The following is a 24935-nucleotide window of genomic DNA, read 5'->3' on the forward strand; positions in this document are numbered from 1 at the left end:
CTCCCTGCTTGTAGTTCAGTGGTTAAAGAGTCTGCCTGCAATGCAGGAGACTTGGGTTTGATCCCTGGGTGGGGAAGATCCCTTGGAGAAGGAAATGGCAACCCACTCTGGTATTCTTGACTGGAGAATCCCATGGACAGAGGAGCCTGGCTGGCTACAGTCTATGGGGTCGCAAGAGTCGGACGGGACTGAGCGACTAAGCACGCACATACATGGGCAGTGTTGTAGTGCTATTTCTCCCACCTGAGCGGCTCTTGAGGTTCACTTGGGATGAAGTGGGAGGAGCTGAGACAGAACAATGAAAGGTCCTAGGGACCTCCATCCCCACTGCCCCACCCTGGACCTTCCCTATCCACAGTCCTCCTAGGTGGGGGCCCAATGGAAAAACTGGCTGAGCCTGGCTTCTGTAGAAGGTGGAGCAGAGAAAAGAGAGCAGAGCAATCAAGGACAGTGAGGATTCCGGTCTTCAGCAAGATTGCTTCAGGAGGCAGGGCACCCTAACCAAGGAGACTGGACAAAGAAAAATTGTCCATATGCAGCACAGCAGGGACCAGCTCCTGCTCCCAAACTGGCTTGTCACCAAATCAAGGAGCTCCCAACATCGCTGGTCTAACAATGCACTACTTCTGAGCTGCTTCTTAGACCGCAAAACCCAGTCCCCACCAACAGGGGGCGATCACACCATGTTTGAATCAGAGCCAACCAGAAGGTGCCTCTCCGGCAAGAACATGACAAATTGCTGTGGACACTTCTAATGACTCCTGCTTTCCCGGGGAGAAAATTTTTACCATTCTGGACACTGGGGATAAGAAGCCACCTCCATTTATACGCCTGTTCACTGATCTGCTTACTCAGCACTGTGGCGATTCTCAGGGGTTTAGTGAGAACCACAGCAAGAGTTCACCTCTGGGCTCTGGACTCATTGTTAAAGTGAAAGTCAGCCAGTCATGTGCGACTCTGCGATCCCATGGACTATACAGTCCATGGAATTCTCCAGGCCAGAATACTGGAGTGGGTAGCCTTTCCCCTTCTCCAGGGGATCTTCCCAACCCAGGGATCGCACCCAGGTCTCCTGCATTGCAGGTGATTCTTTAGCAGCTGAGCCACAAGGGAAGGCCCTGGACTCTGTGTACCCCTCTGCATGTGTAGCAGAGCAGAATGTCCTCCAAAGCAGGACCCAGGGACTCTGGTTCTTGTCATAACTCTGCCATGTACCACTTTGGTTCTCAACTGTCATGTCTGTAAAAATGGGGCCAATGATGTTCCATTGGATCTTACAGCACTGAGACATGAGAATTCTTCATAACCTTCTAAGTGCTGTGCCTATGAGGTTTACTGTCACCATCACAGCGTCTGCCTGCCTCCCTGTGTTGGGCGATGATCATATGAAGGGGAAGAGGAGGTGCTCTGTGTGAAGACGAAGAACCCACGTAAGCACATGTCAGGCCGCCCTGGTTTCAGGAATAAAGTGCACGGACACTGTGCTTCCTGATTTCTTTGAAATTTGAAACATTTTTCATGGACAAGTGAAAGAAGCCGAGTCTCTCCTCTGAGATTCCAAGTATGAGACTGGGAGAGTGAATGAGGGCAGGACCTTTTTCTTCATCCCATCATCATAAGAAGAGAAAAGCAAAGGAGAACCAAGTTCTGGGAAATAATCAAAATCTTAGTGTCAGCTGAAAGGGCCTTCAAAAATGATCTTTCAGGTTTGTTTTATGGGTGAAAAATCAAGGCCCAGAGAAAGGGGAAAAAAGAAATGGCCAAGATCCCACAGAGAGATCTTGGCTTCAAGCCTGGCTGCGTTTGCCTCCAAGACCCACTCAATTCTCCATATTGATTCCCAGTCAGGCACGGCAGGACCCCTGGCCCCTTGCCCCCCACCGCCATCACTGAACACCTGGCCTGAACTGCACCTGTAGCTGCTGGGGGAATAAGCTTCCCATCATGCACTGATGCGCCTGTAAGTGGTAAATGCAGGAGTGATTCATTTTATTCTTAAATTCAGAAATCATTTCAGCAATCAGAGGTGGGCGTTTTGTTCTGGTATTGAGAGTGTAGATGAGTTTTATTTTCTCCTTCATCATTTTCAAGGTTATCCAAAATTTTACAACAAACATCTCTAACTTTATAAACGCCCTCCCCTCCCCATCTGATTTTAAACAAGGAAACAGGAGGGTGGTGAAATGCCCAGCTCTGTACTGAGGTCCAGGAAGCAAGGCCAACCAGCATGTGTCCTGCCAGGCAGAGGCCCTGAGCTGGGAGTCCTGAAGGTCTGAACTCTGCAACGTGGTGTTCCAGGCCGCCCAGGTGGTATCACCTCCACGCCTTACCTTTGCTCTCACCAGCCCCTGCTCCCGAAATCTCCCCCCATGACCATCACCAAATCCCACTGATTTTTTAGGACCTAACAATCCATTCCGCTAGTTCCATGAAGGTGTCTTAAAGCTCACCTTCCCTAGTTGGGACGAACACCTGTCTTCCTCCTCTGACCACCAGTGGAACTTTATCTGGACCTTTTAGAATTCTGATCATCTGACTTGTCCCGGAGTCATCTGCACCCAGGTCTGTCTCTTCTCCTGAGCTGAAGTGCCTTTGAGGGTGGAGCCTACATAGTATGTATCTTTGTGCTCCCAGTGCCATCCACAAGCCTGGGATATGCTAGACTTCAAATGAATGTTTGATGAACTTCATCGAAAATACAGTATCCTCAGAGAGGGGTATTGTGATATATCCATTTATGGCTGGGCTCATTAGCCTCAGCACTGTTGTCATTTAAGGTTGAATTCTACGTGGCAGGGAGCTATTATATTTACAGCTTTCCAGACTTCTACCTACTAGACGCCAGTGGACACCCCCAGTTGTGACAACCCCAGATTTGGACACTGCCGACTGTTTCCTAGGGGACAAAATTGCCTCCCATTGAGAACCACTGATATATGATTTCAAGGAGTTTTCATAAAGAATCCCTAGGAGTAGGAATTCCCATTTGATAGATTAAAAAGGCAAGGCTCACGGAGAGTTTAGAGTTGAAACAGTTCAGCACGTAAATCCTCCAGTCCAAGTCCAGTCCTGATTCTGCAATCCTGGAGACCTCCCAGCACCCTATCTTTGCTTATCCACTTGGGTCTGTCCACTCCACCCACTCCCATGCCCTGGGTTCTGCCCTGTTCCCTCCCCTCCAGCCTCACCCCCGTGGCCTGTGCCAGGCTGTGACCCACTGGTTGACTTTCCTAGTCCACACAGACTAGACCTCAGGCTGTGGTTGAATCCGACCGTCACATCTTCAGCACCTTTTCCTCCTCCCCATGCTTGAACACGCTGATGGTGACCTGGCCTGTCTCGGACCCGTACTTGTTCTTGACGAAGACGCCGTAGCGCCCACTGTCCTCACTGTTGACCCTCTCAATGGTGATGGTCACCTCTGTCCCCTTCACATCCATGTGGTAGCGGTCCAGGAAGGTGACAGGCTGGTCATTCTTCAGCCAATAGATTTCAGGGGCAGGATCTCCCGAGACGACGCAGGTCAGGCACAGGGTCTGTTTGAAAGGACAGGAAAGGAACAGTCAGTCTCACCCTCTGGGACCAACCCTTGGCGTCAGCTTCACGCTCCCAGGGAGCTCCCAGTACAAGTTGCTCCTTGTGACAAGTTAATTACGTGCGCTTTATTGTAACCCACAAAGTAATAACACGAAAGGGAGACATTTTACTGCAGCCCCACATCCTCCATTCTCAACTTTATTCTAGAGGAATGCTTGCTAGAATTTTATTACTTGAGCAGTGACCTGCCCTAGAGTGGCCTGGACTTTGCTTTATTGCTTTCCGTTGTACATTTCAGTATCATTTTACCAGGCAAATAAGCCTAGATTGCTTTAACATAAAGATTTTAAGAACTGAGTTTGAAAATTCTCAGGAGAGCAGTTCTCAGTGCATAGCACTGTAGTGTAATGGGCAGATTCCCAGAGTCTGGAGCTGGGCTCTCTGGGTGTGACTCCCAGCTCTGTTCCTTTAAGTCGTGTGACCTTAGGTAAGTCCCTTAACCTCTCTGGGCCTCCGTTCCCTCAGTTATAAAGGGTGACTAGTAATAACACACTGTTCCATGTGGTTGCCTCCACGGTTAAAACATGGAACAGTGCCTGGTACAAGGTGAGCAACAGGAAGACATTAGCTTTTTTTTTTCTAGAATATTAGACTTGCATAGGTTTTTAGGGCTCATCGAGTTGCACTCCTGCAGAAACTGAAGTTCACAGAGAGAAGCCCATGACATCCGGGGCCCCCTGGAGAGATGGGGTGAAGCTGGGAACAGCACGCCCCCCAGGTCACACACCATACGTGTGACCAACGCGGGGTGGCCCCTAAGCCAGACTCTGGCGGAACCAGCCCCTTCGGCTCTGGAATCCACACTGCTCTGTTGTCTTGCAGTCTTTGATGGATGCGGGAGGGAGCCCAGGGTGGGACTACTGGCTGTGGCCTGGGGACAGTCGGTACCTTATCTTCCATGATCGTGGCCACGTCCGGGAGCCCCCTCACCACTTTGGCACGATCTGGAAGGGAAAAAATGAGACCCCCTCGTTGAACGTTTACCTGGAGTTGTAGTTTATTTTTCAGCAATGCTCCTTTTCCTGTCGGCACTGTTTGGGGTGGACATCTTTAAACTTGCATTACGTTATTTCCTTGCCTTTACAAACAGAAGATAGAGGCCATAATGCTCCTGTCATTGCCTGGAGGTTAATATCATGCTCAGTGGCACCTGGAGGTGATAGCGAGGTGCCCTGCCCCTTGAGAACTGGGAGAGAAGGTGAGTAAGATTGCTTTGAGCCTTAAACTGGCAAAGGGCACAGAACAGGTGTGATGATCCAGCTAAGGGAGGGAACAGGAAGGAAGCTTTTGGGACACTGATTCTGATCAAGGGAGGGGACCCGGTGGCCCCAGTGGTTGGGCAGGAAGAGAAGGTGGCTGTAAATCACTAAGCAGAAAGCCAACATATCCCTTATGCTGAAATCGAGGCTGGATCACGATCAGGGATATGCAAAGAGCCTTGAAGTGGTTGGTGTCCGCAATGGATGTAGGGGAGAAGGACCCTGGATCAGGGTTGGGGGGAGGGGGAGAGAGGGACCTTCATGTGGGCTTAATGTTCACCAGGCAACAATCCACCACCCTAAACTCTGGACTTCACAAGTCCTGGCAACTGCAAATGGTGAGTCCAGGCTCCCGCTGTTAGGGTCCTGGGGTGGGTGTCCTGTCCTGCGACTCAGAATCCCAGGATGGGCTGTGGGACAGAAGTAGACAGAGATGTGATGGGCTGAGTCGGGTCTTCGGCCTCTGGTCCTCTCACCAAGGTGGGCCGCCCGTAAGGCTCCTCACTGCCCTTAGACCCCAGGTGACCGACCCCCTTCCAGATTTCAGTTATGAACAGCCCGCACTTCCAGCCAAGTGGGGACATTCGGGAACAAGAAGCCAATAGGGTTAATCCCTCCTCCTACACATGACCACAAACGGTCGGTTTCCTTTCTTAGGTTGTCCGGAGCTGCTTTGCTCTGCTGCCTGAAGTCTTTCCCTTTTGAAATGTCCCATAGTGACTGCTGGGTCAGTGGGACCAGCAAGCCGGCCTGCTGGAATGGGGTGGTTTAGCACCGGCTGTGGGGACCTGATGAAGCTCCAGTGCATGGACTTGGTGGTGCCCCTGGACAGCTCAGAGGCTGTGTCCTGGATTAGATGAGGTCCTAGTGCCCTGAGAGCCAGAACCAGCTTCAGCTTTAAAGTCGTCCCCTCCCAGGCCTCGATCAGAAAGACCAGCGCAGCCTCGGTCCCATCCACCCCTGCCTTCGGAGTCCCTCTGACATCAGCCGAGTGGATGCTGGACAAGACAAGTGACAAGTGAAGTCGCTCAGTCGTGTCCGTCTCTTTGAGACCCCATGGACTGTAGCCCACCAGGCTCCTCCATCCATGGAATTTTCCAGGCAAGAATACTGGAGTGGGTTGCCATTTCCTTCTCCAGGGGATCTTCCCGACCCAGGGATCAAACCTGGCCTCCCGCATTAAGGACAGATGCTTTACTGTCTCGGCCACCAGGGAATCACTGCCCGGATGCTGGACACACCCACGGTCTCCGGTATCTTTCTCCTTACCCGCCTGTCTTCATGCTGCTGCCACTGCCCAGGTCTCCTGGCAGCTCTGTGACAGCCCAGAGCCACACAGCCAGGCAACTGGGGCTCCAGCTGCCTTGCCAGGAGCTGTGAGTGGCTGGGAAGTCACCCCCAACTCAGAAAAGGAAACTGCAGAAATATGGCTGGACTTACTCTTCTCGATGATGGCCAAGGCTCTGGAAAACAGAAATGGGAAAAGGGCTTGGGGTTCCATCTGTTAAAGGACAGTTCTGCCCGCAGTTGGGGGAAGGGTGGTAGGGGAAAGGCGGATCCAGCCAGCTGCACCTCCCAGGAAGGGTCCTGTGTGCGTGTGCCCCAGGGGCCTTGATCACGCTGGGAAACGCCACTGAGGGAACTTACTTCAGTCTCTGGTGCTCAGCCATGGCATCCTCAAAAGCTATGAGAAGGAAAATGGGAATAGCTGTGTCAGAGCATCCCCCCTACCACCCCCTCTACTCCATCCCCTTAACCTTGGCAACCCACAGGTACAGAGTTCAGCTGCGACTGTTCCTCCTCTCTGTTCCAGCATTCTCTTGGGGGCAGTGCTAGGACTGGGTGGGGAGATGGGAGTACCCCCGAACTCCACCAAAGACTGTGGGGTTTTCTAAACAGGTTTCCCCCAACAACAGACGGGTGGAGAGATCACCTTGCCCTGAGAGATCGGCTGAGAGCTGCCGGACTTCCTTCCCAGCCGTGATCTCCAGGATGTATTTGCCCTTGTCTGAGTCCTTGGGGTCCAGGATATGGAGCCAGATCTCATCCAGAGTGGTACCAGCCCTCACCCGATCGCCACTCTCCAGGCGTTTCTCTCTGAACGTGATGGCAAAGCAATGGTTAACAGGGCTGTGCCCAGGACAGGCTGACTGCCTGCCCAGCAGTAGGCACCCCTGCCCCAGACTCTTCTCCTGGGGTTTTGTTTCCAGATGTGTGGGCTGACCATCCATGAGACATTCGATGAGCATCTACCCATTCATCCATTCATCATTCATCAAAGCTTGTGCCAGTGCTGAGTCTCTATCTGCGACATGTCCTGTAGGCTGGGACCTTGAGAAAATGGTGCTCCAGGATCAGTGACCACCTGCCACCACCCCACATGGGAGCCACTTCCTTACCTCATCCTTCTCCTCATCTTAAAAAACCTCCCAGGAGCCCTTCCCACAATAACGGGTCCCAAGCCCTTACAAACTGTATACACTCCCTTCCTTCTTTACTTAAATTTCATACCTAAAGACACCTGGCCCACGCCCCCAGTGTCGTGCTGCAGAAGTGACGCTTCTGGGCTTAGTCACGGGGCTCAGAGACTCCAGAGAAGGAGCTTTATTGTTCTGAAATTCAGCTTGGTCTTGGTCAAACTCACATGACAAGTCTGAGTAAGTCAGTCTAGCCTCCTCGCTAGAATGGGTGCAGTAATGTCTGCTCCACGAGGCTGAGGTATGCACGCAAGAAGCACTGGGAAAATTCCGCTCCCAAACTCTCTGGGGTCACTTAGCTCCCGCTGAGTCCCTGATGCCTGATCCTGCCTTCAAGACCTGGCCTTAAGTTAAGTGTCAGCCCCCCAGGTCCCTCTGCCTGCCTGTCTCCCCTCAGCCTGGCTGCCTGAGTGTGCTAAGGCTGCGGAGAGCGACAAAGGCACCACGACCCGCTTGACCACCTGATTTTCCTTCCTTCCTGAGTCCTTCCCTCCCTCAGTTCCCAGGTGCTGTTCTAAGACAACGGTCCTCCTGTGGCCATGCAGACACTGGGAAAAGGTTCTCAGCACCAGGGTGCCCGCCTTCCCTGGGGAGCCTGCCTTCTGCGCCTCTGACAGCTGTTCCCTTTCCGGGCACCCTGTGTGGACCGGGGGTGAGGGGTGGTCTCTGCCAAGCCCTTGGGACTGGGCTCGGGGGTGGGAGCTGGCCCCTCCCTCCTGGGACTCCAGGGCAAGGCCAACCTACTTGTGGAACCAGGTGGTCTTCATGTACTTCACGTTGCAGTACTTGACCTTGCTGAAGAGCCGGATCCCTTCCTCTGTCCCCTGGATTTTCAGTGGGGTTGCAGAGAGGGCTGGGGGTGTGGGGGCAGAGGAGAAGGCTGAGTCTTCCCCAAGGCCCTTTGGGCATCACGTCTTGGGGGCAGCCAGCTCACCCCTGCTCTGGGGTGCAGTGGGGGGAAGGCAAGTGTGGTCGCGGAGCAGGAACGCACCCCCCTCCACAGTCTCTGATGCTGGAGTCTAAACCCACCCCACCCTGGCAGCCAAGGATGGCTGGAGGCCCCCCGGAGGCTCTGTGGCATCAGGGCAGGGCTGGGCAAAAGTGGACGGGGCTGCTTACCACCGATCCTGCCCAGCTCAGTGAAGATGGCATCCAGGGCTGGAGGGAGAAGAGGGAATGGTCAGCTGATACGGGGGACTCCCCGAGGGGTGCGCCAGGGTGGGCTCGGCCTTGGAAAAGGCTGGTGGAGCTTATGAGCAGCTCTGAGGACACAGGCGTAGGGGCGAGGAGGGGACCCAAGGCACTCCATGATGGATGGGGTGGGGCCACGCAGATGGAGGACAGATGGGCTGACCTGACCGTTTTCCTGCAGGCTGAGCCCGCTGGCCTGGTGAGGACCCTGGGGCCCACTGTGGGGCAGAATAGAGAACCCAGACTCCACATCACGAAGCCTAGGCTCGCTAGGGGGCAGGGCAGTGAGCGTGGGCTCCAGCATCACACAGGCCGGGCCCTCCCTGGCCCTGACCTGCTGTGCAGCCGTGGGTAGGTCACTTCACCCCCCTGGGCCTCAGTTGCCCCCAGTGACACAGGGATCGCAGACTGTATCTTTTGGTTCATCGAGAGACCCTCCTGGCCGGTCTCTGACATTGCCAGCTCCTACCTTCATCTCTGAGGTCCAGGATGGTATCGTCCTCCCCGCGATCGTCGGAAACCTCTGCTCTGTAAACGCCCTGGTCCTCTTTAGACAGCTGGAAGGAAGGAGGAGAGAAGGCGGCATCAGCGAGGGTTCCAGAAAGAGCGATGGACAGCAAATCAGGAGGCCTGGGCTCCAGGCCTGCCCCTAACTCTCCTCCCTGGGCTCAGTTTACCCCCCTGTGATTGGCTATCTCTGGCTCCTTCCAGCTCCAGAGCCTTTTGATTCCAAGCTCTCTGCTGGTCTGGGCCCAGAGGTGGGGCAGGGAGGCAGACCTGAGGGTAGAAACAGATGCCCCCTTTCCCTCTCCCCTGCCCCAGGGGGATTCTGAGTCAGCTGCTCTGAGCAGAGCAGAGAGTCCTCCTTGCAGATCTGGGCTGAGCCGGGGGCACCCTCCACCAGAGATGCCCTGCTTCTGGGGGGCCCGGGATGGAGGCATCTGCAGAGATGCAGATGTCTCTCTGCATCTCTCAGAAGAGGTGTGTTTTCTTTTGCTCAGGACAAGGGAATCCTTATTGGCATATGCTTGTCAACCTCAAGAAGCCTGGGTCAACACTCAGCAAAGCAAGAACTTGGGCTGTGCTTTGAAAGCAAGGTCAGAGGTCAACTGTGCCCTCTCATTACACAGCATCTCCTCCAAGGGCTGGGTTGGGGGTGGAGGGCGGGACGGTATCTGCCTCCCTGACCCATCAAAGGGCCCCTTGCAACCATCTCCACATAGTGTGCTTTGAGGCAGGATCCGAGGCAGACATATTTCTTTAAAAAAAATTATTTTTAGTTGGAGGATAGTTGCGTCACAATATTGTGTTGGTTTCTGCCATACATCAACGTGAATCAGTCATAGGTATACATATGCCCTCTTTCTCGTGAACCTCCCACCCATCCCATCCCACTCCTCAAGAAGCGTCTCTTAACCCGGGGATCAAAGGACTGAAAACCCAACAGTCCTCTCCTATGTTCCCTCCCCGCTCCTTCAGTGAAGGCTCCAAAGCCCCAGCCACATTCTGTGGAGGGTGTTTGGAGAGACTTTTGGGTCCACTCTCCAGCTTTGCATCTTGGCACTTAAGCCCCCTGAGTCTCAGTTTACTCATCTGTAAAATGGTGGCATAAACTTTGCCCTGACCATGTGCTACAGTTTCCATGAGGATCAAGGGAGATAACTTAGGAAGCCAGGAAGTTCTCGCACCGATAGGCCAGATGATTATGACAAGACTCAGTAGCAATTCAGCACCTCCTTGACCCCAAGCCCTGTGATGACAAAGGCCAACTTGTCATTATTTTGGCTGAGATTTGGGTGAGGACCCTGAAATCATTAGCTCTTTCCTTGTCAGCAAACCTGCATTTGTGCAGTGCTCCTTGGCACTCGGGCCACAGAAATCAGTGGCAGGACAGAAAAACATTGAATATTTAAGAACAAGCTTTGTATCTCTATCTTAACCAGGTCACACTCCTCCGAGGGCCCTGGGGAGGAAGTGGGTGGGGGAGTTGAGCTCTGGGCCTGCTTTGCTCTGCCCAGAACTGCCTCCCATGGAGACAGTCTTCCCGCCCCAATCTCAGGCCGAGACAGCAGGCAGGAATCTCTGAGACAGCATCCTGCCTGACCCTCTCACGTTACAGGTGGAAACTGAGGTCAGAGAGGGGCAGTGACTAGCCCAAGGCCACACGGTCGGGGGCGGGACCAGGACTGGAATCCAACGAAAAGGAAAATTCATCATGACCGAGCCTGTCTTTATTTACAATTTTGGTATTGTTTTCCCCCATGGTCTTTCATTTTGGCATTAATTTGATTCTTACTATTGCTTAAAAAGGGCTTCCCTGGTGGCTCAGGTGGTAAAGCGTCTGCCTGCAATGCCAGAGACCTGACTTCTATCCCTGGGTCAGGAAGATCCCCTGAAGAAGGAAATGGCAACCCACTCCAGTACTCTTGCTTGGAAAATCCCATGGACAGAGGGGCCTGGTAGGCTACCGTCCACGGGGTTGCAAAGAGTCAGACATGACTGAGCGGCTTTACTTACTTATTGCCTAAAATATAACTTACGTTGATTACTGAGCTTTTCAGGCCCCTTACAGTGTGTGTGTGAGCTACTGCCTCACTCGCCTCGCCTTGGTCCTGACTCCTTGCCCAGTGCTCCCCTGCAACTCCATGTGCTCTCAAGTCAGGGTGGCACTGACCTCCTCGATGCGGAGAAGCCCTGCTCCAGTCTGCGGGTCGTACTGACCGGCTGGGAACTCTCTCTTCTGGAAGAACCACTGGAAGCGGCTTTCTTTCTTGGTGTTGGTCACCTGAGGAAGGTCAGGAGTGAGGAGACTCCTTCAGACTTTCTCTTTTAAGTGATGACCCAGCTCATCTGAACTTTCTTTTACAAAAAATGATGTGCCCTCCCCCTTCCCTCTTGCTTTCCCCCTCCATCTCAGCCACCCCCTTCTTCACACAGCATGTCTTCTCTGATGGCTTCTGAACTCTGGACTTTTGCTAATGGTATTCCCTCTGCTTCCTGATCCCTTTCCTGCCCTATTTTTCCTTGTAAATACCTGTGTTACCTCCTCCAGGAAGCCTTCCTTTCTGGGCCCCAGTGTGCCCCCCATCATGAATAGTACATTTCATGCATGTCTCCATCACAGCACAAGGGATGCTGTTTGCACAGGCTCTTGGTTTGGACTGTGGGATCCTGGAGGCCTAAGGAGACTACTTCATTCTTGTAGGCCCAGGGCTTGCAGAGTGCTTAAGCTTGCTGAATGGATGCCCTTCTGGGAGTCCGCCTTCCTCTAGTCATCTGCAAGGCTGCAGGGTGCTGAGAAACAGCAGCACCAGCTTTGGAGTCAGACACACTCGGTCAAACCCCTGTTCCAGGCTCTGCCTCTTACTCTGTGGTCTTGAGCTACTTCCCCACTTGTTTTTTCATCCTAAAGTGGGGATCCTAACGCCTCTCTCACAGATGGTTGTGAGTAGATGGGATCAAATAACGCTGTAAAGTGCTGGCACAGTGTCTGGTGGGACACAGGGACTCCCCCTTAATCTACAGAGCGCTCTCTTTCTTCGAGACTCCTGGCCTCCGGACTCTTCCCCAGGGCAGCTAGACCTAGCTCAAGGCTGACCCAGCGCCCTCTAATTCCCTCCAACTCTGCTCCCTGGGCTTGTTTTCTCGGCTAAAGGCAAAATGCCTGGGGCTACTTCCCCTGCTTGGGATCGGACTTAGCGCAGAGTATGGAGTTTCCGGGGAGCGGGGCAAGACCGACTCTTCGCGACCCCATGGACTGCAGCACGCCAGGCTTCCCTGTCCATCACCAACTCCCGGAGTTTACTCAAACTCAATGTGCATCGAGTCGGTGATGCATGCCGTCCAACCATCTCATCCTCTGTTGTCCCCTTCTCCTCCCGCCTTCAATCTTAAGACGGCCACTGGGCTTGGGGAAAACCATTGGTCTGGGCCCACTTGGCCCGGGGGCAGGGCTGGAGGCGGGGGCGAGGCTTTGCCTTGCAGGTCAGCAGCACTTGGCAGTCCTCCGTGACCTTCCACTGCAGAGGCTCCACGAAATACGGACCTGCGAGGGCACAACGACACGCCCGGCGATCAGAGCGCCAGGACCGGCTCGCGCGCCACCTGGTGGCGACACGGGGGAAGGCACCTGGGGCGGGCACCTGACGCCCAAAGGCCCCTCGGATTCTGGGATCCCTCCCCTACCCCGGAGGGGACTGGGATGAGGCGAGGGAGGCCCCTGGGGTGCAGAATTTAAGGAGGCGCTCACTCTCGGGGTTGGGCACGTTTTGGCACGAGGACAGCACTGGATCAAACGGCAGTGGCCCTCCCTCGGGGCCCCAGGAGGACGGAGGGATCTATTAACCCACTTGTCGGGCGGTTCCCCAGCGCTAGTGGCCGAGGGTTTTGGACTTCGTCCCAGCAGCTCTTACCCTGTTTTCTCTTCCAGTCTCTTCTCTTAGCATCTGCCGCCCTTAGAAGTTTGTCGAACTCTGTGAAAATAGGGGGTGGGGTCGGCTGGGGGGAACTGGCGTGAGCCAGGAGGAGTGAAGGTCCGGGGAGTGGGCTAGGGGGGGCGTCTGGATGGACTGGGAGGGACCCCAGGGCTGAGAGCTGAGGCCGGGGGCCTGGGGCGGGCCGGGGGCCGGGACACGGCTGACCGTCGTCCACCAGCGCCAGGGTGATCTGGTTCTTGGCTTTTCCATCTTGGAGCTGAGCCGTGTACGACCCTTTGTCGTCCTCGGTCAAGGGCTGGATGATAACTTCCACCAGGCCCTTCTCTCGGACGAAATTGATTTTGCGGTTCTGGGAAGAACAAAACACGAGAGTCTGTTCAGCTCTGTTCCAATTATAGGGAATTTGTGTTGTGGGGGTGCAAATCGGGGTGAGTTGGACTTGGGGTGAGAGAGTGAGAAGCCTTCAGGGTCTGGGTACCTCTCTTCATGTGTATAGACACACCTGGCTCCTGAGAACACCCTGGGGCCCTGCGGGCACAGGAGAGTCTTGTGGCCCAGTCAATTTCAGTTCATAATCCCCCAATCTCCTTCTGCGCTCTGCTTTTTTTGTTATTTTCTACTTTTTTTTTTTTTTGCAGTTTAATAGACAAAAGTTCCCCATAAAATTATAAAGGGTGATATAAAAATCCTGTGTGCTACCCAGAGTTAATACTTGTTTATATTTTGACACATTCGTTTTGTTTTCCACATTTAGGACCTCATTCCCTCTGGCTTCACTTGTATGTATGATTCGAGGGAACCACTAGTTTTGTTTTGTTTTTCTGTGTCTCAGTGCTGTGTGCTGAGACTCTGTTACACTTCCTCTGTCCTGAGCCAAAGGCATGTGTGCTTCATCTTTCTGCAAAACTTTGTCTGTTTTCTCAGTTGTTCCTCCTGATCCTGGTCAACCAACCCCATTGTACAGATGCAGAAACCAAGGCACAGACAGGTAAGGAGACCTGCCCAGAGGCACACAACCCACAGGAGATGAACATGAACCTTCTGACATCTAGCCTAGAGTTCTTTCTCCTCTGTCAGAACCAGCTCCTCTCTTGATAACACATATGTAATGACGGCCACTTGGCCATCTGGAGATGGAATTCACAAATAAGATCATTTTACGGTTAAATCTCTCATGAGATTGAAATTGCATCTTTGTAAGTAAAAACAGTTGAGGATGGGCAACTTACGTGGTTCAATTAATACAACTTACTGCACACAAAGATTTTTAAAAAGCAATGAAACACCACAGCTATAATAGGAAGAGGAAATAAAAGAATGGTTTTCAATGCGCAGATGCTCATATCACTCAATGGTGCTTCACGACTTACAATGAATTCATTTTAACTTAGACGTTAGAAAAGCAAAACGATTAAAACGATTCTGTATGGGGGAATACCCTGGTAGTCTAGTGGCCCAGGTTCAATCCCTGGTCAGGGAACTGAGATCCTGCAAGTCAAAGCAAACGAAAACTATTCTGTACAAGAACAGGAAAATGAATAAAAGCACAGGTAATGTGGCTAATAGAATAAAACTATCAGTGTACATTAACGCTGCAAAAAAGTTAAACAACATTTGCGTTTGTGCCTCAGAGTTAGGGTCTAGGCTTGGATAGTCACAAGGATGAATGTAGGTTTTTCATCTTATGGATGTTTGTCAGGATACTCAAAAATTGTTGGGGGCATGGGAAATTCTTTGTGGGAATGTCCCTTGCATTGGCAAATGTCTAGCATCCCTGCCCCCTGTCCCCCAGGTACTAAAATCCAGGTGTCCCCACCCTGACTCCTTCACTGTGACAGCTAAAGCAGGCGGCTATTTCTGAAATGTCCGCTAGGGGGAGGTGCTGGCTGGTAGAGACCACTGCCTGTGAGGCCACCTCTTGGGTCAGGGACCTCACTTAGGGATTCTGAGCCCCCAGTTACCGGTGAGCTGAAGATTTCCTTCTCGTTGAAGATTAGATGCAGCTCAGCTGCCGGAGACAACTTTTCCACTTCCAGCCAAAGCCGCACCTCTCCTTGCTCGAGGATTTCAACGTTCCAGCCGGAGATCAGCTTGATCACTGGGAGGCAGAGGACAGGAAGGGATGGGCAGGGCACCCTTCTCCCCTCCCCACTCCCGACAGTTCCACCTTGAGCGCAGCGTGGACATGCCATGTGCAAAGTGCTTCAGAGTCTGGTGGAGACATAACTAGGGTGAGGGTCTGGGGAGGGTTTCCCACATTCGGTCACCCTAGATTGAATTCATCTCAAGGAATTCACCTTCCTCTTATGGCTTTGAGGCTGTGCTTCTCACGCTGGCTGGACACCAGAAACGTAAGGACTTTTAAAAAACATGTAATTTCATTTATTTCTTTTCATTTAGAAATCATTTGACTTGCAAAATGTTGCAAAAACAGACAGAAAATTCCAGTATCCTGAACTTTCCCAAATCACTGTATATTTTTTTAAACCAGGAAATTAATATTGATACTATTCTACAGATATTGTTCAAATTTTGGCACTATTTACTAATACAATTTTTTTTCCAGTGTGGGATTCAATCCAGGATCCCACATTGCATCCATGAACTTTCTAAACACCAATATCTGGCTTCAGTTCCAGAGATTCTGATTTATCTGGGGCATGGCCTGGGCATTTGGATTTTGAAAAACTCCCGGGGTGATTCCAGTATACACCCAAGTTTGTGACCCCTGCCACAGGGACTACAAATGCTACTCCTGGCCAGTGGAGGAAAGCAGGAGTTTAGATGATCCACAATCCAAGAGGAGGAAGAAATCATTCACTCTGCCCTCCCGTGCACCCCACATGCTCCCTGCTGGCCACTCTTTTCCCTTTGTGGACTGAGGACTCCCTGGGTGTCTGACCCTCCAGCCCCAAGATGACCCCATCCCCCCTACCCCCTACCAGCCTAGTGTCTGGCTCTTGGCCGACTCAGCTCTGCTCAGGACACCCCAGTGGGCCTGGCATGACTGCCCAAGTCTGGCGGCTTGGACGGCTTACCTGGGTTTCTGATCTCATGGCTCAGCTTCTTCAGCTTGTTCAGCTCTGGGACAGGGAGGGGCAAGGAAGAAACCAAAGAGAATGAGATCCCTGGGGGAACCGTTCTAGCATCCTCACTGGGTGAAAGTCCTGAGAGACTCAGCTCGGGGTCACTTGGTTACCAAAGAGGTTGATGATGTCTATTGCGAGCCTTGGCTCTGGGGGCACCGAGGGGGCTTCAGGGGTTGCTGTAGGCCCCCCTGAGGTCGCTTATTCTCCTTATCCTTCAAGGCCTGACCAAGTGCCACTTCCCCAGAAAAGCACCTACTGTCTGCCAATCTCTGCATGATCTCAGTGATCCTCCACCATGCTGTGGGGGTGAGCATTACTGTCTGCCTCCTGAGTCCCCCTATTAATCCACTGTGACATGCTGTCCTAGAATCTGAGGGTCTGGCCCCTTCAATGAGTACTTCAGCAACATGTGTCTTGGGCAGGGCGGCACGGTGCTGTCTCATTGCTAACTGCTTCCTTGTGTTAGGTTTGTCTCTCCCGCTAAGGTGAACTCTGGACCTACATGGGTGTCTGGCACACAGCAGGTGCTCAATAAATACGTGTTACATGAATGAATTGGCAGAGGCGGAGCCCATATCTCATTGTCCCTTGTAAGCTTAGAGTTCAGAGTATGATGAGTCTGGACAAATGGCAAGCATCCAATCCCAAACCAGAAAACAAACCCCACTGCTTTTGTGGATGGTTTTATGCTTTTGTGGTTGGCTTTAGCTCGCATGGAGTCACGTAAGTGTACCTGCATAACAACATTGTTTCACTTGGGGTATCGGGTTATTACACCCCTTTTACAGGTGAGAAAACTGAGGCCCAGAGAGGGATCATGACTTGCCCAAGGTCAAGCAGCCAGGAAATTGTGGAACTGGAATAGAAATCTGGACCTGCCTGGCTACTGTGTCTTAACAAAATCAAAGGGCCCTCTGTGCATTCAGCAGGGAGGACAATGGCTGTCCCAGTTGCTATGGAGACAGCAGAGAGTGAGTCTCATGGACGACAGGTTTAGGCCCAGCCTCCCCTCTCTGGTGGCCACGGGCCCCACTGCTCCCTGTGGCCATCCTCACCCCTTAGACTAACTGCCTTTGGCAGTTTATCACTCCACTTACACTGCTGTTTTTTTAGGCTATGGAAGGAAGTGAAATAATTCACCGGTACCTTTGCTTTATCAATAGTAGAAAAAGGAAAGAGAGAGATGAGAATAGTATGCGCTCCATCAGGCAGGGGTTTTTGCCCGCAGGGCTCACTGATGTAGTTCAGTGCCTGGGACGCCTTCTGGCACGTGGTCAGTGCTCAACTGATGCTTATTCATGGACTGGCTGACCAAGTGGGTGGGTGAGGACCTACTTCTCTTCAAACCTCTGCTTTACTCATTTTTGTGGCTCCTTGCTGGCCCCTGTGGTATTTGTGTTTGGTACTCTGGGCCTGTCTCTCTGGGGTGGTGGCGGCGGAGAGGGGCCTCACCATCCTCCGTCAGTGTGTGGCTTGCTGAGATGTCTTCGTCAGCATCTGTGACCACCACCGAGTAGGTGCCCAAATCCTCGAGACCGGGATCTTTCAGGATAATCTTGGATCTGCAGAGACAGCAGAGCAGAGGCTCTGAGAGGGGACTCGTGCCCTAGAAGCCTGGGAGCTGGTGAGTCTAAGTTGGCCTTGGAAGCCCTGCATCCCAGACCCAGACACTGGCCAAGCTAGGAAGCAGGGTTGTCTGCCTCCTTACACGTTCCCGGGATCCCCTGCCCAGCACCAGTCTGACCTGCCACTCTCAATGGTCCTTGCTAGCCAGGCTCTCTGGAACCGTCTTCATACTGACTACATCCCCCAGGCCTGCCTCTCCTTGGGCTCAAGTCATTAGCTTTGTCTCTTGCTGGACGGGGCCGAAGCCAGATATGCTACGGATGGAGGAGCAAGACCCGGAGGCCCTTGACATCCTAACCCTCTTTTACTGATGAGGAAGCTGAGCCCAGAGAACTTCCAAGAACAAGTTTCTGGTACTCAGGATAGAAACCAAATCCTGAGCGTCTTCTTGGAAACAGCCACATAGAGGCACTTTTCTTACAGAAAAAGGATCTCCAGATGAGTATCACCATTTCAGCCCATCTGTTGCCCTCTCCCTCACTTCTCCCCAAGGTGGCAGTCAGCATCCTTCACGGCAGACCATGCAGCCCTCTCAAGCTCATCAGCGGGGGTCCTGCCAGGTGGTCTCACCTGCGAGCTTCTGCCCACTCATCCGATAACATCTGGGACCTGTGCCCGAGGTGTGTTACCCACTCCCCTCACTTACTTGTTAGCCCCTTCCTCGACCTTGACCCTCTCTGGGTCCGGTGGGCCCTTGTAGTCCTTGGACCACTGAAACTCGGCAGAGTCGGGGGCCTCTGGGGCTTCAAAAGCCATGTAGATAAAGCCCTCGTCATCCACACCAACCTCGATCTCCCGGGCATCTGAGGGCAGGATTCAATGGAGGGTACCAGACATTTAGAAATAATAAACCAGGTAAGGCCCAATAAATAATAAACCAGGTAAGCAGCCAATTGGCTGCTTGAAGCCTCCAATAGCTGCCCATTACACTCAAATAAAATAGATTCTAGACTCTTGTCGCGGCCTCCAAGGCATTACATGATCAGGCTCCTTCTCAGCTCAAATGTCACCTCCTCCGAGAGGCCCTTCCTGACTACTCTGGCTAAAGTAACGCCCACCCCATCCTATCGCCCTGTTTCATTTCCGTTATTGCCCTTATCACCGACTTGTTCAGCAATCACTTGTTTAGTGTCCATCCGTCCCCACCCCCGTCACTAGAGCGGGAACCTTGCTGTCTCATCACTGCCTTGTTCCCGGTGCAACGTGGGTGTCATCAGATACTTGCTGAGTGGATGAATAACTAGAAGAATGGGAAAAGAACACGCTCTGCAGTGAGAAGAACTGAGCGAGTCCGGCACACCCGAGCTGCGTGACCTGGTCATTTAGCTTCTCCGATCTGCAACATAATCAGTTCTTAAGCGGGGACAATGCGGGCTTCCCTGGCAGTCCAGGGGTTAAGAATCCGCCTGCCAGTGCAGGGGGCAGAGGTTTGATCCCTGGTCCAGGGAGATCCCACATTCTGTGAGGCAACTAAGCCCATGAGCCACAAGTAAGCAGCCAGAGAGTAGTCCCTGCTCACTGCCACTAGAGAAAGCCCTCGAGCAGCAACGAAGACCCAGGGCAGCCAAAAATAATAAATAAATAAAAATTTTAAAAAGTGGGGCAAGGACAGCTCTCTCAAGGGTTTGTTGGGAGGGTCAGACAGTGTAAGGACCCGGCATAGCATCTGGCCTGTGTGGTAGGAGGGGACCCCGGGAGGGACCTGTGACTACAAGGCAGGCAAAGCCACATGGTGTATGTGAAATGCTATTATTTTAAATATCCATGAAGAGTTGTAAGAGTTTAGGAACACGGCTATCAAGGATGGAGGACCCATCTCGTAGAAGGAGACCGTGTGTTCAGATCTCAGGATCCATCTCAGGATCCCACGGAAATAAACGAGAGTGGGGGCTGGGAGAGAAATGTTCGTGAAGCGGTGTGGCGGGAGGGGAAGCCCAGTCTGCTGTGGATCCTCCACTCCCCATCCCCCTACCTGGCTTGTCCTCCAGTAGTACCGGGTCGGTGGGCATGGATGGCTGCCCTGGGCCCGCTGAGTTCACAGCCTGTACCTGGAACACGTAGGTCTTCCCCGGCTGCAAATCAGAAATCTGGAGGAAAGGAGGGTGTAAGAGTGAGCCCTGAGGAGGGCAGAGGCCCGCCCTTCCTGCAGCTCTGGCCACGGGCCGCAGGGGATTGATTGATCACCATCCACCCCCGGGGGGGCCAGGCTGCCCAGGGGAGGGGACAGGCTGGGGGCATGTTGCCTTCCTGAGTTCCAGCTTCAGACAGGCATCTCCACTGAGATTACCTCCCATGTCTGTGATGCCTGGAACTCCATCTGCTCGGAGCTTAGCTTACCATCAGCTTCCCAACTCTTTCTCCTCCTGGGCCCCTCGCCTCTCCTCGATCCGTCACCCCGGAAAGAAGCCTGGGGATCATCTTTGACATCTTTTTCTTGAGCCCCACACCTCTCATCACGGAAGTGTGCATTTTATTTCCCTAACGTTTCTTTCTTTCTTTTTTAAAAACAACGTTTATTGACTGATTTTTGGCCGTGCTGGCTCTTTGTTGCTACACGTGGGCGGCGAGCAGGGCTTGCTCTCCAGGTGCAGCGCACAGGCTTCTCACTGCGGGCTCTCTCGCTGCAGAGCACAGGCTCTGGACCGTGCAGACTCAGTAGCTGTGGTACATGGGCTTAGTTGCTCCGTGGCATGTGGAGTCTTTCTGAACCGGGGACGAACTCATGTCGCCTGCATTGGCAAGTGGATTCTCATCCACTGAACACCAGGGAAGTCCCTCTACTGTTTCCTGAGTGTGACCTCTGTGTCCCAGCCATGCCTTGATTAAAGTGTTATTTCTTCTCAGCGGGATTAGTGCAAGTTTCCTAGATGGCACCTCTGCCCCTAGATCCATCTTCCTGGTCTGTATTTCCTTCTACCAATCTTTCCAAGACGCCAGTCTGATTACACTTCAGTCTTCCGGTGGCCTTCAGGGGGCACCTCAGATTTTGTGGCTTCCTACCACAGTCTTCCTCGTCCAGCCGACTGCAGCCTTCTGTCTTCATCCTCCTCTCTGTGCCCCCTCCCTCCCTGACTCCTCAGGGTCCCCCGCGCGTCACACTGCTTCACGCGTCCCTGCCTTTGCCCTTGCGGAGCCCTCTGTCTGGAATGCCCTTCCCTCCTCTTGGTCTAGCAACTCCAACTCACCCTCAGCCACTCAGCATGGCAGAGGGATGAGTCCAGGAAGGGTCTCTTACTTCCTTCTTGGAGCACCCAGAATCCCTTGAACCTGCCTCGATTGACACACAGTATTGTAATTGACTGTTCCCCAAGGACTGTGACTTGAGCCTTGAGCTTTTTACATCCAGGATCTAGTTCCAGGTCTGGCACTAAGGAGGTGTCCAGAAGTGTTGAGTGAATGCCGGCCAATCATCCACATGCAGAAATGGTGCCAAGTCAGTGAAGCTCCCCGACCCTGGAGAGCAGAGGGACGAGCCATCTCCCGTGGCTCTTGACGGTCAGCTGTCCAGCACTGGCTGACTCTACCGCAGGGAGCCGACCCCAGGGGCAGCAGCTGCAGAATCTCAGAGCATCCCATGGGCTCTCACCCCTCTGTGATTCAGTTAAGACTTAATATTATTGTTTCAAGATGAAATATTTTTATTTTTTTCTGATTATGAAAGAAATGCATGCCTGTTGGGGGAATATCAAAGCGAAAGAAAAGAACATATGAACGTCCTGCTCTGTACTGTGCATTTTTTAGCCACACACGATGGGTATGTTTTTGTGTCGAAACTCACACGTAACTCTGCCTTGCTGTATGTACTACTGCTATTCCTTAAACTGCCACAGTCTTTACACTCCCTGGCACTGAGGTCGCGTTGAGGATCCACTGTGATCTATTCAAACAAACCCACTACTAACGGACGTTTAAGTTGTTTCCAACTTTTGCCTTCATAAGCAACACTACAATGAGCATCACTACCCTCATGTCTCTGTGCATTTGACCAATTGCTCCTCTACGGTGCAGTCCTAGAAGCAGAATTCCTAGCTTAAGGGATGTGCACACCAAGGACTTCCCTGGCAGTACAGTGGATAGGAATAGCGATGGAGGGGACGTGGGTTCAATCCTTGGTCCGGGAAGATTCCACACGCCACAGAGCGACTAAGCTGCGTGCGCCACAACTACTGAAGCCCACGTGCCCTAGAGCCCATGCTTTGCAAGAAGAGAAGCCACTGCAGTCAGAACCCAGGGCACCACAGCTAGAGAGTAGCCCCTGCCCTCTGCAACAAGAGACAACCCACTCTCAGCAGCAAAGACCCACCATAAAATAAATAATAAATAAGTGTTTTAAAGAGGGATATACACACCCAAATGCTGCTAGACCTTGCTGATTGCAAGTGAGGTTTTAGGGAGGAGTCTACTCAGCACAGAGCAAGTTAAGGCCAACCTGCCAGCCAGACCTACTGCCAACTCGCCGTGTGACCCTGGCTAAGCCACACCCCCTTTCTGATCCTCTGCTGCCAGTACGTGAGGGCAGTGACCTCTGAGGGCTGGTCCAGCTTTGATGTTTTGTAGTCCTGCTGTATCCTGCGGCAGGGCGGGGACTCACCCTCAGGTGGGTGCCAGAGATGAGGTCTGGAGTGACCGGCTTCCACTGCTCAGAGCCTTCCTCCTGGACACTGATGCGGTAGCCTGTGACAGGTCCAGCCCCTTGGTAGAGAGGGGGCTCCCACGTCAGCATCAGGGAGGTGGCCCGCACTTCAAACACCCGCAGGTCATACGGGGGCCCTGCGGGAAGGCGGGCGAGAGAAGGAGATGAGCAGCTAGGCACCCAGCCAGACAGCCACATGCCAGCCACGCAGTCAGGAGGCAAGCGAGTGGTAAGTCAGCAAGCTTGTCCATCTTCTGGTCCCTCCCAGGCCTGGAAGTGCCTGCTCAGGGCCTGGTGGAGACCTGGCCCACCTTGGCTTCATGGCAAAGCTTGGTCTGGCTCGGAAAAAGAGTTAACTCTTCAGAGTGTGCCCAGTAGCACTTCCTCTGGGAAACACGCCTGAGCCTCCTCATTCCCAGCCCCCACACGGCATTCATCCATTTGATCTCTTTGCCATTTCAGTGTTTAATGTTGAAGCTCAGGGTGTGGGGTTCAGGTCCCAGCTGCACCCTTTCAGGCCATGTGGACTCTGGGCAAGTTACTTCATCTCGATGTTCCTGTCCCCTCATCTGTAAAATGGGGATAATAATAGTTCTTATAGAAGAGTGCTGTTGTGAGTATTAATGACAGGATTGATGGGAGGTGTCAATACACCTTATTGTTCGTACCCAGTAAGTATCAGTTGTTTATAATGTTGCCCAGCCTCACACAGAGTGTCTATCTGCCATTGAGGTAAAGGGTTTGTGCAGAAAACAGAGCTGAGCTGGACAGAAAGGTGGAAGACTGGCATCCTCCCTTCCTAAGTGGGAGGTGAAGGGCTAAACCTTGTGAGAATGCTAATGTGGCTCTTTGTCCAGGACTGGCACACGGGCCTTTTGATGATAATACGGGGAGAGTGCTGGGCAAACTGGGATGAGTTGGTCGCCTAGCCATGTGTCTTTGGGGTTGGAGATTGGTCTGTGGTGAGAATCAGAGCTCTGATGGAGTGCTGAGCTAGAGAGTTAATTTGGACGGGGGTGCAGGGCCAGGCAATGGCCAAGGTCACGGCTCTTGACTTGCCTGGGTTACAACCATCTGTGGATAACGTTACGGGGCTCGTTGGTGGAAGGGGACAGGGGAAAGAGAGCCCGGTGGTGATGTTCATCTTCACTGGTTAGCTTTGGGGAGGGAGGCGAGAATTGGGACTGGGCTTCGGCTCCTCCCGGCCTCTCACCTGGCTGGGGCATCGTCCACTCTTTACACTCAAACAGCTTGCTGGGTGCCGACAGCTCGCCAACACCTGCCCAGTTTACGGCCCGGGCACGGAACTCATAGAAGTGACCTTCATGGAGGTTGCTGACCTTGAAAAGCAGAAACACAGACTGTGAAGGCCGAGGCTGGAGAGACAGGATCGAGCTGACAGCAGGAGGTCTGTGGGGACTTTCGGTGAGATTGGTCTGCCCTTGACAATCAGCTAGATCGTGCAGGCCAAGGAGCCTGGGGCCTCTCAGCCTCAGAACCTCCAGGGCCTGCATAATTCAGGGCCTCAGGCCGGTGGCCGCCTTCCAGCCTCACCTTGCAAACCTGGGTGGGGACGGGCTGCTGGTTGACCGCATGCCAGTCCAGCTCCTCGGAGTCGTGCTGGTCCAGGAAGTAACCCAGGATCTTGCCCCCTCCACGCCGCTTTGGGGGTTTCCATCCAATGACCATTTCATTTTTCCCGCAGTTCAGGAGGGCAAAGTCATATGGCGCAGATGGTGTAGCTACAGGGAGGCAAGGGGGTAAGGATCACTGCTTCCAGGGGGTAGCCAGACTGGGCAGTGGGACCCGAGGGAAGTAGTGAGCCTCCCCTGGTGGGTGCCCACCCTGCTCTGGGGGCACTGACTTAGCTGGCGGTGTCCCTTGATAACTCTGATTCTGCTACACAGAGGACCCCTGGGCCTCCATGCTGGTCTCAGGGCACTGTTACTCTCTCCTCAAAGGATCGGGTGGTCAGGGGCAGCGTCTGATCCCCCAGGGAGGCTTCTGCCCCGTGGCCTCTGGAATTGGACCCTCCAAGAGATGGTCAATAAGCCCCCAGCTCTCTGCCCAGGCCACGGCTGCCCACCCCCCAGGCTTGCAGGCTGCACCTGCCCTGTGGACTCACCCAGAGCCTGTTTGACCCTGATGGGTTCAGTGATGGCTGAGCTCTCCCCGACTCCGGCCTCGCTGATGGACCTGATACAAAACTCATACTCCTTCCCTGTCCTTAGTCCGGGAATTGTAAACCTGGGAGAGAAATGTGCTGCCTTCAGGGATGGCCAAACAGTTTGGAGACATCCTTGAAATTTCTAGAACAATCTTGTGGGGGATAAGTGGCCCCCAGCGTGGGAGGATTGGAGGGCCTCAGTTCTCACCTAAAGACCTTGCCCCTGCCCCCAAAGTCATGCCTATGTCCTGGAGGGTGAGGTCCTTAAGATTTTAAAGGCTGTGACTTCTAGAGCCTATCATTAAAATGCAAACATGCTGAGGACTCCCCTGGTGGTCCAGTGGTTAAGAATCTGCCTTGCAATGCAGGGGACACTGGTTCAATTCCTGGTTGGGGAACTAGGATTCCACATACCACGGGGCAACTAAGCCTGAGCGCCACAACTGCAGAGAAGCCTGTG

The 24935-nt window shown here is 53.1% G+C and overlaps 1 protein-coding gene across 1 annotated transcript in view; it reads right to left on the minus strand.

Moving 5' to 3' along the window:
• Positions 1-1877: 1877 nt before the first annotated feature.
• The window catches only part of MYOM3 (myomesin 3), a 49849-nt gene continuing 26791 nt past the window's right edge, over positions 1878-24935 (minus strand). The window contains exons 17-37 of the mRNA XM_088843512.1: positions 24434-24555; positions 23863-24050; positions 23522-23648; positions 22267-22445; positions 19648-19762; positions 18322-18478; positions 17502-17611; positions 15999-16043; positions 14922-15058; positions 13165-13309; positions 12937-12996; positions 12502-12569; positions 11199-11309; positions 8994-9081; positions 8453-8491; positions 8078-8186; positions 6790-6953; positions 6504-6540; positions 6297-6319; positions 4486-4541; positions 1878-3536 (exon numbers count right to left, since the gene is read on the minus strand). Coding sequence (XP_088699638.1) covers positions 3276-3536; positions 4486-4541; positions 6297-6319; positions 6504-6540; positions 6790-6953; positions 8078-8186; positions 8453-8491; positions 8994-9081; positions 11199-11309; positions 12502-12569; positions 12937-12996; positions 13165-13309; positions 14922-15058; positions 15999-16043; positions 17502-17611; positions 18322-18478; positions 19648-19762; positions 22267-22445; positions 23522-23648; positions 23863-24050; positions 24434-24555 — 2341 coding nt within the window. The 3' untranslated portion in view covers positions 1878-3275. The remainder of the gene's footprint in view (positions 3537-4485; positions 4542-6296; positions 6320-6503; positions 6541-6789; positions 6954-8077; positions 8187-8452; positions 8492-8993; positions 9082-11198; positions 11310-12501; positions 12570-12936; positions 12997-13164; positions 13310-14921; positions 15059-15998; positions 16044-17501; positions 17612-18321; positions 18479-19647; positions 19763-22266; positions 22446-23521; positions 23649-23862; positions 24051-24433; positions 24556-24935) is intronic.

Source organism: Moschus berezovskii, chromosome 2, assembly GCF_049115385.1.
Source record: "Moschus berezovskii isolate FMDL1 chromosome 2, NW_MosBer_1.0, whole genome shotgun sequence".
Classification (NCBI taxonomy): Eukaryota; Metazoa; Chordata; class Mammalia; order Artiodactyla; family Moschidae; genus Moschus; species Moschus berezovskii.